Source organism: Argentina silus (genome assembly GCF_951799395.1).
Source record: "Argentina silus genome assembly, chromosome: X".
NCBI lineage: Eukaryota > Metazoa > Chordata > Actinopteri > Argentiniformes > Argentinidae > Argentina > Argentina silus.
This window is the reverse complement of record NC_139653.1, coordinates 42,519,918-42,533,336: the sequence shown is the minus strand read 5'-3', so window position 1 is coordinate 42,533,336 and position 13,419 is coordinate 42,519,918. Positions and strand designations below refer to the sequence as shown.

The 13,419-nt window shown below is 42.5% G+C and overlaps 1 protein-coding gene across 1 annotated transcript in view; it reads right to left on the bottom strand.

Moving 5' to 3' along the window:
* Positions 1-11,132: 11,132 nt before the first annotated feature.
* Positions 11,133-13,419, bottom strand: part of galnt2 (UDP-N-acetyl-alpha-D-galactosamine:polypeptide N-acetylgalactosaminyltransferase 2) — a 67,837-nt gene continuing 65,550 nt past the window's right edge. The window contains exons 12-16 of the mRNA XM_083696108.1: positions 13,378-13,419; positions 13,083-13,166; positions 12,831-12,957; positions 12,060-12,179; positions 11,133-11,392 (exon numbers count right to left, since the gene is read on the bottom strand). The exon at positions 13,378-13,419 is cut by the window's right edge and continues 51 nt beyond it. Coding sequence (XP_083552234.1) covers positions 11,237-11,392; positions 12,060-12,179; positions 12,831-12,957; positions 13,083-13,166; positions 13,378-13,419 — 529 coding nt within the window. The 3' untranslated portion in view covers positions 11,133-11,236. The remainder of the gene's footprint in view (positions 11,393-12,059; positions 12,180-12,830; positions 12,958-13,082; positions 13,167-13,377) is intronic.

The window sequence follows — 13,419 nt, the reverse complement described above, 5'->3', positions numbered from 1 at the left end:
CTAGGTTTTGGCTCTGAGTACTAACTTTAGTCTTGTGGTCTCAGGAAAGTTTAGGCTACTTGTCACAAGCATGGCTCTGTTACATTAGTTCAGTGAATGTCACCGTGGATGCAAGTGTCTTCTTGACCAGTGGAGAATGTACTGTCGTCAGTGTAAAAGTCAAATCAAATCTCTGTAACGTGTACTGCAGCTCCTGAAGTCTGTCCACAGAGGCCTGCTTTGTCAGTGACTAGGAAGCAGGTCTGAGGTCGGTTTAATGTTTTTCCCTCTAAATGGATAAGGTTAGAGTTTAGGGGGGGTAAGCTGATCCTAGATCTGTGTCTAGAGGTGTCTACTTCTCCACGTTTCTTTGGTCCTTTGGCCCAATGACATACATACATGCTTGTTCACCTCTCACCAACGTGATGGTCTTATTGATGTGTGAATAGATGTTGAGATTTATACTACTAGGACACTACTACCAAGGCAGAGTAGCCTTCTATGCCACTGGCGCTCCGCTACTAAAGACAGAGTAGCCTTCTATAGAACTACTCATGCACTTTCCCCTCGATGGTCCTGCGGTTTGAAGGTATTTGATAACAGTAGATTAAATACTGGTAAACTGAATATTGTTCAGTCATCTTTGAATGATTTAAAAGTCTATTCATATGTTTACCAAATACCCCCTAGCTTTGATGATTCCCTTTTAATGGCACTGAAAATCCCCTGAAAATATTATGTTATGTTATATGATACAGATTAATAATTAGTGTTATATTGCCATAATATGTTGCTTTGGTCCTGGTTTCTTTCTCAGTGTCTAACACATGATAAAAACAAAAGCCAATGAAATTAATAATAAAAATGTATGCATTATGTATATTACCAAAATAGAGACTATTTGCATATGCTGTAGAAGGCAGTTGAGGTGGTATGTTGGTGTTTGTGTATAGTATGATTATCAGAGACACCACTTCACAGGTGATTTTTCCACCTTTTCTTTTTCAAACTAATATTGTCATTGTTGTTGTTGTTGTTGTTGTGCTATGTGTTTGTGTAAGCCACTCGTTCTGTGCACTGTTACTGTAGTACTATTCACAGTAACACTTTCTGAAAGCCTCCTTATATTTTATTTATTTACCTTTATTGAACCCTTTATCCAGGTAAATTTCATTGAGAAAAAAAAATCTATATTTCAAGAGAAACCTGGTCAAGAATATAGTAGTAAACTGAAAAACATCAGAAGTGTAAAAAATATCCTAAATCTTTAAACATTGTTCTGTTAGAATCTTCAATCTCTGAAGAGAATCAGAAGTGTGCTCCGAGGGTTCTGGAATGCTGGTGTTACTAAGCAACGTGTACAAGATATATTCAGGCCATGTGTTAATATTGTTATCAGCGTGTAGCTGAGCAGAGAGCAGATCGAGGTCTCTGAATCCCATTGTGACTTGATATGGCTGCTCTAAGTGATACCATCAACCAGATCTAATTGGGAAAGACAGAGGGTCGATCATTCTTAGATAATGTATGAGAAAGGGGGGTGGCTGCGTAAGCTGGTTTTAAAAAAAAAAAAAGGGGGAAAAAAAAGAAAAGAAAAGAAAAAAGAAGTACAACGTTGCTGTTGAAACTGAAGGATGTGCTGTATAACCTATTTCAGCTGTGGGGAGTTAAGAGGGGGGTTCATTCCAGGGACGGCTGGTGGAGGTAGAAATTGGAGGACAGGCTCATTGTTATGCATGGAATGGAATGAGGAATGGAATCAAACACGCATCATACCATTCCTGTTTCCATTCCATGCATTACAATGAGCCTGTCTTGCGATTTCTACCTCCACCAGCTTCCACTGGTTCATGGCCATGTTTATCAGTTATTATCAAAAAAATTTAAGTTTGAATTCTCAGGTTGAGAGGTTATATGATCTCATTTACACTTTCTATTCAGAATTAGATTTTTTTTATTGGTCAGTCAGCCATGTCCTAGATATTTTCTCAGTGCCTTTTACATAAGTCTCTCCCTCCCGTTACATAGTGCAATGTAGAGAGGATAGAATAAAGGGAAGGTGTTTACAGCGTGTCTCAAAGAGAGAACATTCTGGAGAAGACCCCAGAGAGCTACAACAGTAGGATCTGCATTATGCATTAATACCATTATCATAATGTCTCTGTCTAGGAGAAGATATGCAACTCTGACTATCCTGTAGACAATATCTACAACAAAATAATATTGTTAATTTATTGAGGATAGATATATAATGGCAGTTTTCACATTTGTTTGTGTATGTGTTAATCACATTTTTATTTTATTTTTTTCTTATTACAAATGTTTGATACAGATTTGGACAGTTGTCTTACCCATCCAATACTTCCAATTCCTGTCAACTAAAGAAGCCTATTTATAGATGCCAGACACACTGTATCAACAGATCAATCCAAGCCAAGCAGGGGAGGCTGGTGGAGGTAGAAATCGGAGAGCAGGCGCATTGTATTGCAAGGAATGGAATGGAATGAAGAATGGTATCAAACGTCTGTTTGATAACATTCCTCATTCCATGAGGAGCCATTTTTCCGATTTCCCCCTGCCTGCCCCAGCCTCCACTGTAGCCAAGCCATATCTAATATCAGAGGCTAGTTTTCTTATGAGTCTTTTTTACCATCATACTGACTCCATCTTTAATTGGCTTGAACGCCTGTTTGCCATTATGATGTCAGTGGCATAGAATGATGATTTAACAATACCATATATCAGCCCTGTTTAGTGTAAAGTACCAAATTGCCATAGTCAGAGGGGATATGTGCTTTCTATGAATAATATGTCCATGTCCAGTGTAATTCCCAATAACATCTGAAAGGCAGCAGTAATCCACCATCTCTCAGTTAGATTAAGGAGGTCATATGATTGACAGGCTCTCAGCCTATTATCACGCCCCATCACTCTGTCCCTCCAGTGAGTTCACTGCTGGGCTATGAACCATAAAGCATTCCTGTCTTACAGGGAGTGCTGCTCCAATAGCATAGCTCCGCTCCAATGCTTCCGCCCGCCCCCACCACTCTGAACTTACCCTCCTAATGGATGGACTGATTTGCATGCAAATATGGTCATTCATATTCTCTACTGCCTCTCTCTGTCTCTCTAACCAGATAGCCAGAAAAATTAGGCCTAATATCCGTAATGTTATTGTTGTTTACATTCTCTCTCTTGTCAATGCTCATTCAGCTCAGCCTCCACTCTGCAATTTAATGATAAGAAAAGACTCAAATACATTTTGATACAGTACAGTACATGCATTGAATATGTGTATCAATTCTGGACAATAACTGCTGGTAACTGTCATACTAATAATACGCAATTTGAGATTACAAGATGTGAAAATGTTTGCTTGTGCCACAGTAAAGGTTTTTTTGCTGCCTGTGTGTGAACAGTGCTCTGTACGAGAGACGTCAGTCCGTCTGTCTTTCTGTCTGTGTGTGCACTGTGGCTAAGTGAATGAGTAAAGTTGATAGGCTATCAGTCAGAATGCAAAGATGTGATTCACACGGTGAGACAATGATGTCACTGATAATGTCATTAAGAGGAAACGAACTGTGCTGACCTCAGGGCTTCATAATTATTAGATGATTGAAAGGTGAATTAAGAATTATAAATGAATTATAATAACCTCATGAGGTGCTATTAAAACACTGCAAAGAATAGTAGAAATAGAAATATTTATTGTCATTATGTGCTCAAGCAATGGTCAGTAGTAGTTATGTTGAAAGGACGTTGGTTAAATGATGTGTAGTTTCTGTACGAAACATAATGGTGTATTTGACGTTGTAATACTAATATGTAAATAACCCATGTACCGTAAGCTGGACCAAACTTCCTAAAGTCTCCGATGATCAGTTCTATAAATAATTTAATGTCAACAAATCTGTAACATAAACTGCAATGTACTGTATGAATGCTCTGAGAATGATGTGGTCGTAGAAACTGCTTTGTGTCTGTCTGTTCCGTCCATCCGTCCGTGAAGGAAAAGTGATTGCTGTATCGTGTGTGTTCTCTCTCTTCTCCTCTCTGAGTGTGTATTATAACAGTTGTCTCTACTGTGTGTGATGACCCCTATGTTTTAACAGTGCACTACTACCCCGATGACTGACGTTGTGAATCGTATGTATCCCACGTTATGTTAATGATGAGAATTTACACCATTTTGCACACATCTAATAAATGTTCATGATTTTATACACCACCTGTGTCATGAGTATCTGTGTGTCAGAATTGATGGAAAACGCTATGTAGAGTAGAAGCTAACAGCAAAAACTGTAAAAGGACATTCTCATTAAGACGGCAAGACACTCAAGTAAATATTTCGTAGGCTTCATTAGTATAGAATGTCAGGCTTAAGATGGTACTAACCTTGGGTCAGTGATTCCTTCTTTAATGAGCAAACACTGACCGTAATGACTCTGCAGTCTGTTAGATCACCCTGTGATGGGAGGGGATAACCTACATGCAGATTGCATGCATGTTGTTCAGTCACAGCTGGACGAATACACAGAGTCTGTGACGTCATACATCAGCTTCTGTGAGGACAGATGTATTCCAACACGCACCAGGGTGAGTTACAACAATGACAAGCCCTGGTTCACAGCAAGACTCAAATAGCTTCCTTTGGGGAAGGAGAGGGCTTTCAGGAGTGGCGACAAAAAGGTTTAGACTGGCTAAGTACACGTTTGGCAAGGAGATTAAGGAGGCCAGACGACAGTACTCAAAGAAGCTAGAACAACAGTTTGCAGCCAACGACTCCTCGTCAGTCTGGAAAGGCCTTCGAGTGATCACAGACTGCAAAACCAGATCCCCCCACTCTATGGATGACCTCAGACTTGCAAACGACCTGAATGACTTCTACTGTAGATTCGACAGACAATGGAGCTGACTCTGACTCACACCATCAACCCACACAATCAACCCTCCCCCACAACTATCACACCTCTTCTTCCCAGCCCCATCGCACCTCTCTCCATCCAGGAGAGAGACGTCAACAAACTGCTAAAGAAACAGAAGGCAGAGTAGAGGAGAGAGCACACAGCCTTGTGGGGCTCCGGTGCTGATAGTCCGGGGCTCCGAGACAAGCTGCAAGGCAGCTGGACCAGATGCTGTCTCCCCCTCCACACTGAAGCACTGTGCAAACCAACTGTCTCCAGTGTTTATGAACATCTTTAACACTTCACTGGCTGAATGCGTGGTACCTGCCTGCTTCAAAACATCCACCATCATCCCAGTTCCCAAAAAGCAGAGGATCACAGGCCTTAATGACTACAGACCAGTCGCCCTGACCTCTGCTAATGAAGACCTTTGAGTGCCTCGTGCTCACCCACCTCAAGGCCATCACCAAGCCCCTCCTTGACCCACTGCAGTTTGCCTATAGAGCCAACAGGTCTGTAGACGACGCAGTCAACATGGGACTTCACTTCCTTTTCCAGCACCTAGACTCTCCCGGCACCTACGCCAGGATCCTGTTTGTGGACTTCAGCTCTGCATTTAACACTATCGCCCCAGCTCTCCTCCAGGACAAGCAATCCCAGCTGAGCGGGCCTGAGCCCACCTGCAGGTGGATCACTGACTTCCTGACAGACAGGAAGCAGCAGGTACGGCTGGGCAAGCTTGTCTCGGAGCCCCGGACTATCAGCACCGGAGCCCCACAAGGCTGTGTGCTCTCTCCTCTACTCTTCTCTCTCTACACTAACAGCTGCACCTCTAGCCACCCTTCTGTCAAACTCCTGAAGTTCGCGGGTGACACAACCCTCATTGGATTAATCTCCAATGGTGATGAGGCCACCTACAGAGAGGAAGTTGACAGCCTGGCTTCCAGGTGCAGTCGGAACTACTTGGAGCTGAACGTCCTAAAAACTATAGGAGAAACCTCAGGAGAAGCCCAGCCCCAACCGCCCCCCTCATCATGTGTGACTCCCCAGTTAACACTGTGGAGTCATTCAGATTCCTGGGGACAATAATTGCAAAGGACCTCAGGTGGGCGGAGAACATCACCTCCACCATCAAGAAGGCCCAGCAGAGGATGTTCTTCCTGTGGCAGCTGAAGAAATTCAGCATGCCGCAGAAAGTGATGGTCAAGTTCTACACAGCCAGCATTGAGCCCATCCTCAGCTCATCAATCACCGTCTGGTTCGCTGCCTCCACTGCCAAGGACAAAGGCAGACTGCAGCGGATCATTCGGTCAGCCGAGAAGGTCATCGGCTGCAATCTGCCGTCTCTCCTGGACCTGTTCCACTCCAGGACCAGTAAGAGAGCAGGAAAGATCATCGCTGATCCTTCCCATCCTGGTCACAACCTCTTCCAGAGACTTCCATCCGGCAAATGGTTCCGGTCAATCAAGACTAAAACCTTGCGCCACCTGAACAGTTTATTCCCCATGGTAGTGGGGCTCACAAACAAGCCCCCTGCCTCCCACTGACCCCCCCCCCCCCCCACCCTGTCACACTCACAATGCACTGACAGTGTAATATATAATTATTTAAAATTATTCTAATTCATAGTGTACATGCCCCATAACCATTCCACAGCCTCTAGCCTCATTGCCACTTAGTCTCACATAGCCTACAAGATGTATTGTTCTGCTGCTCTCTTTTGTAAATTTGTTATTGCTATTTTGTTAATATTTTGCTATTTTGTCAATTTCTTGTCAATATTTGCTATTTGTTTTTTATGTCCATGCACCAACCTCACCAAGTCAATTTCCTGTATGTGCAAATATACTTGGCCAAATAAAAGAATTCTGATTCTGATTCTGATTCTCTGCTTGAAAGTTAAAGGTTTTAATTAGTGAAACGTTTGGGTCAGAGACCTTCGTCAGGCATGGCAGTTCTCTGACCAAAACGTTGCACCTATTAAAACTGATTTCACTTGCAAACAGACAGTGTGTGGGAGCCTCTTTTTACTACTGCTGTTAGTCTGTTTTTCCTACGCACCTCTTGAATAGAGAATACGTTTGATGACAAAAAATGTCCTTTTTGTCATCAAAATGCTAAACTTCATCATAAACTTTGGCTCACTTTGGCTTCGAAAAGCCTTACTGTATTTTTTTATCATCTGTTTCTTATTGTTAATTTCTATGACCTATGACCTGGTGAAGAGTCAGTGAAAGAGACACAAAGAAAACCCACACACTTACATTTATATATAAATGCATTTATTTATTAAGTTAATCATTTTTCCTCATTCAAAGTTGAATTTTCTGCCATATCTATAAAACAATGAACAATTAGAAGCGCTGTACATTAGACCAAACGCACTAGTAACTGCTGCTGCTTAATGTGTAATGTATATATGTACATACTGTACAAGAGACAAACGTACTGTATATACAAACATATACACTTTTACATTTGTTACTCCCATGCTGCCTCCTTCACCTCTCAGTCATCCTAATTCACTAACACAAATTTTCCTAAAGCAAACAATGTTGTTTTTTCTCAGAGGAACAAACCCATACTGTATTAGATAATAATATCCTAAATTATAGTTAACTTGTGATTAAGAATCTATTTTTTTTTCATTATGTCAATAGGATCACACATCCTCATGTTGACTATGTATGTGTTTACTTCCCTCTCCCATAGACTCCAGTACAAATGCACTGACAATGTAAATCAAATATTTCATAACTTTGGCACATTGTGCTATCATGTAAACATCTCATCCAATTAAAGAGTGGCTGTTGTTCTAGGATGATTTCATCTCGCTCTTTCCTCTCCACAACTCCAACAAATGAACAGCAAACTTGATTCTCAATTCTTCTCAAAAAAGAATCTTCACTTACAAAAAAGGCTTTATTCAATATTTGAACCATTGTTGCCAGCATGTAGATCACATGATAAATCCTGTTTAGTACTGTAGACTTCATACTGGCTTTACACACTGGCTTTACACACTGGCTTCTATCAGAAAACTCTTACATGTCAACAGTGACAAGATGGCAGACAGAACATTGTGACCTCTACCATCATCCAATCAACTTCTCCTGTGTGTGTCGCTCACACGTCATTGGCTATGACATGACACCTGGGTCGCATTAGGAGACGTGTTACGTCACAGAGTGTCCATATAGAAATATATCATATAGAACAGTATGAGTGTCTTTCATATCCAATCTATACATTTCTATCTGCAACGTTGTGAATGTTTCATCCTCTGAAATACACCCCATATTCTCCTTCTGACCTTAAAGCCCCGCCCCCATGTTCCGCTCTCTCCTATTGGACTGCAGATACTGCAGGTAAAACAGGGGATGCTTCTTTTAAACCCCTCATCCTCATCTCTGATTGGTTGCTCTTTCATATAACTGATTGACTGATTGATTGGCATTTCATCCACACGAAAGAGAAAGATGGGTGTGGCTGTATCTGTCATTGGGCCTTGGAGTGGAATGGGGTAGGATGAGGTCGGCTCTAGACACTAGGGGTCAGTTTAATGTTGCTCTCCAGAATGATTTAGGTTAGGATCAGGGAACGGGTTCAAAATAGTCAGCAAATGTCAGTTGTTTACTGTTCTAGAATAAATTAATCTCTACGACATTGGGGGCATCCCGAAAGGAGACAAAATCATGTTATGACAACGAATGAATGAATCATACTGCTCCTTTGCATATTACATGATGGACAAGATGGATTCTGCTTCTATCCCAAAGACGGACAGAAACGTTTGAAGTACCATGTAATATCACAAGCTACAGTACATGCAGAAACAGAGCCATAAGATACTTCATACAGAGTTTGGCAAAATTATCCTACATCTTCTCATCAAACATTCTATGACAATTACATTCTAATGTGCATTCTAATCAGAACGTAATTTGCTGAAACAGTTTGACCAAACTCTAAAGGCTCTACCACACAGGAATGGATTGTGAAGTGGATGAGAGCTTAATGCACAACAAAGACAATGAAATATGAAGCATGAAAACATTAAATGTTATTGCTTCTCCCCTTGTGAGTCAGGTCAACAAGTAGAACTGCCAACTTTCCTTCTACAGACCAGACCTGGGTCAAATACAGATGTCCAATACTTGATCTGCGCTTGATTTAGTTTGCCTGGTACAAAGGAATCCATGGAAGTGTCCCATAAGTGCAAACTCCAACTAAATCGAACACTGACATGACGTATCTGACGCAGGTCTGCTAGTCATGTTGAAAGCTGTTCACATGCACACAGAGACAGTCTGCTTTACAGTATGGTGGATATCGGAAAAGGCAAAAGACATCAGTCACAATGCTGTTGAAACATGTCAACAACAATAACAATAAAATAAGAACAGAGAAAGATGAGCAGACGACGCTCAAGTATAGGTACAACATGGCACACAGGGACCATTTCCCAGTGTAATGTCTTTCTTTCTTACCTAAAATGAAAACTGTCCTAATCAAATAATCAAAAATGTAATGGCAAATCACAATAAGGACTTCCAATGTGTGTATACACACTGTCAGACAAATGTCACAATGTCAACAACACTTGTAGACTTGTAGAATGGAAATTAAGATTCAAACTTTACCTCCTCCTTTGACCAATACCAGTTTGTATGTGATTAATACAAGGAAGATACCAGGGAAACACCCAGACAGGAAATGGAAATAAAGGAACAGGAAGTAGATACAAGAAGTAGATACATGTTGCCTCACAAGAAAACAAGTCAGGAAGCAGAGAGAGTGTATAAAGTTAAATGTACTGTGTTATTTGATTATTCTACAGTATACTTGTTTAAAACCAACATTTCTTCAATGTCTGTTAGAAAAAAAACAATAATACATTTGGACATTGAACTGTTGTTTCAAAGAAATAAAAATAAAAAAAGGTTTTTCGTTGTAATTTTGCGTTAACTTGCAATGGACAGACGGGGTTGATAGTGGAGGAGCGTAGCAACCAGTGCTACATGCAGACAGTGGATCCATCAGTGATACACCCACATGCTGGACTTATGCTGCGTTCATGCGATCTGGGAACTCCGGAACGTCCAAGTTAAAATTCACGTTATTTGCGTAGAGCTTCCTATTGGTTGATTATGATAGTCTCTGAGTAGGAAACTCAGGTATCATTGTTTCAAATCGAAAATGTGGGTGTTTCCTAGTTCCGAGGGCACATGAACGACACATTATACCACCTTACTATACTGTACAGCCGGGGGGTTGAAATGGGCTGGTGCTGCCCACTACAGTACTGGATCCCTGCCTATATTTCTACTGCTCCTCCTATAGAATACCGGCTCTATATGAATGAACCCCAGCTACAGTAAAATTAAAAGTGAATATCAGATCGTTTATTTTCCATCCCCCTTTTCTCTCATTCAACCTCAAACACTGTTCACAGCATCCACATTTGATGACACCTTGGGACAGGAGCTCAATCGTCAATCACACTCGGTAGAAATAGTAGAAAACAAAACAAAGGGTTTTTCTTGTTTTTCCTCAGTCTCTTTTCATTTTCATTCACTCTGGTTGGGCAGCCTGGGCAGTCGTGGCAGAGAGAACACCGTGTCAGTGAACAAAGGGAATGAGTGCTCGGAACACGGAGAGTCTATTCCCTTCCACTAGCAGGACTGCTGGGCATAACCAAACTACAACCAAAACCAATCTAAACTTCAACCAAACCAAAACCATCCTCCAGTGTCCTGGGCAGTCTCTGCCTAGCTTAGGGAACCTCTTGTGGAATACGACTTTTACATTCGAACAAAGATAGATAGGTTACTGGAAGAAGAAATAAACAACAACAAAGAAGTCATAGTCACGTCCATTTCAGAAATGCAGTGAAATTCAGTGGAAGGAGGAAAAAATTTTTTTTTGAAAAAAATAACAACAACAATAACAACAACAAAAAACATCCAAAATAAAGTCATTCCATTTCACCAGCATTCAGAAAAAAAAGAAACTCATTCACTTTCCAAGACCTGGACCGAAAGATGAAACACTGAGGTATATAGTTGGATGGAAAAAATCATCATCATCATCACCATCGTCATCCCCACTGTAGTTTGTTTCATATCCTGCTTTCGCTGTGTGTTGTATCGCCACCCTGTGGTTGCTGCTCGGTGGTGACTCTGGTGAACCCCCTGGAGGGGGGGGGGGGGGGGGGGGGGGGGGGGGAGTTGGGCAAGGGGAGGGGGGAGAGGTGGAGGAAGAGGAGCAGGTGGTGTTGGTGGAAGTGGGGGCTCTTTATCTCTCTCTCTCTCACTCTCTTTCTGTCTCTCTTTGTCTTTGCCCGTCTCTCTCTAGGGTTGGAGGTTGAGGGTGAACTTCCACTGCTGGTTGAGGTTGGGACTGCACACCTCCACAGTGAGTCCCCCTGACCGCGCACTGCGACTGTCCAGACACAGGTTACTGCCAACGTGCCGAAGCTTGGAGTTGCTCTCGATCTGCTCCCATTTCTGGAATGAACCATCAGGGTGGGGTTGAGGGGGGAACGAGAGAGACAAATCAAACATGGGTATTTATCTACTGTATACTGTACATTTATCTAATAGAGCAGGGGAGGCTGGTGGAGGTATAAATCAGAGGATGGATTCATTGTAATGCATAGAATGGAACGAGGAATGGATCTGGGGAGGCTGGTGGAGGTAGAAATCGGTGTTTAACGGTGGTGGACCACACAGCAGAGGACGGGCTCATTGGCTGGTGGAGGTAGAAATCAGAGGACAGGCTCATTGTAATGCATGGAAGGGAATGAATGATTTCAAACATGTTTGATCCCATTCCTCTTTCCATTCCATGTCCTCTGATTTCTACCTCCAACAGCCTCCCCTGACTTATTAGATAAATGCACAGCCCATCCTCTGATTTCTGCCTCAACCAGACTCCCCTGCCGAGGACATATGCTGTTGATAGTGAGTGAATGTTGTATATCTATCTGTACAGTATATCCAAGGTCATGATACTATACCAAAATGCATCATACTGTGGGCAACTTTTTATTGTTACCAAAAATGTAGTCTAATGTCAATCTAGTAGCCAGACTGCAGGCATTGATGTGAGGTATTGTATTGGTCTGAGATCGATGTCCTTGATGGTGCGTGACTCTGTGCTCAGCTTGCTGACCTGTCTGCTGTCATTCTCTCTGCAGCCCTGTAGTTTGATTTGCGATCCTGCGGTGCGATCCACCACCGTTAGACACAGGTCCATGTGTTTGACCGACTTGTCCTTGGTCAGGGCCCACTCCTGAGATACACACACAGTATATAAGTACACAACCCCCCACACACACACCCACACACTCTTGGTCAGGGCCCACTCCTGAGATACACATACAGTACATAAGTACACAACCTCCCCCCCCCACACACACACGCACACACAATTTCACTACAGGTACACAAAGACACAAACACACACACTTCGTTAGGGCCCACTCCAGAGGACACATACAGTACACATCAGTACACACACACGCACGCACACACACAATATCACTACATGTACACAAAGACACAGACACACAGACACTTGGTCAGAGCCAACTTCTGAGGAACAACACACACAGTATATCAGTATATACACACACGCGCGCACACACACACACAAAATGTACACACAGACACACAAACACACATATGTCTATGTACACAAACATAAACAAACTCACACAAACGGTTGCCTTTCCTAAAATCAATTTTTTACAGTCAACAGTTAGTTACTACTGCATAAAAACCTATACCAGCACTGTGTATACTGTGATCCTGTGACAAGCTGCTGCTGCTGCTGCTGCAGTGTTTTAGTCACCTAACCCACCTCAGGCCGTGTATCACCCGAAGTGCCAAGCATGGAAATATGTAACATAGATCTGATCTGTACCTCTCTCCGGGAGACTACCTGATTGCCCCCTGCATTGTGGCACTCATAAACGCCCACCACCCCGTCTGCAAAGTGACCCAGCGTGTCCAGGCAGTTGCCCCCCTGCTGCAGGGCTCCGAAGGCTATGTCCTGGTGGTCTGGGACCCTGAGGGGGCACACACACACACACACACGCATGGAAAAGAGAAATCAGAAATCACCATGAGCGTCTATCTATCCATCTATCATATCCATCCATCTCTCACTCTTTCTTTCCCTCTCTCTCCTTACCTGAGTTCAGGGTACACGTGCTCCAGGTACCACTTGAAGGGTTTACAGCCCAGAGTCTTCTTCATCTCCAACCTGCTCTGAATACTGACACACACACAAACAACACAGACTATCAATACAGTACCACAATGTTTTTATACATCTATATCATGGTGATGTGTACTGTGTATCAGTCGAGGCTGGTGGAGGTAGAAATCAGAGGAAGAATGGTATCAAACACAAGTGCTGTGTGTGCTCCTGCTGTGTATGAACACTAATGTGTTATTTAACTAAGGGCAGCTGAAAGGACACTTACTTCCCGTAGGGCACGTTTCTAGCCGAGGGCACGGCAGCGTAG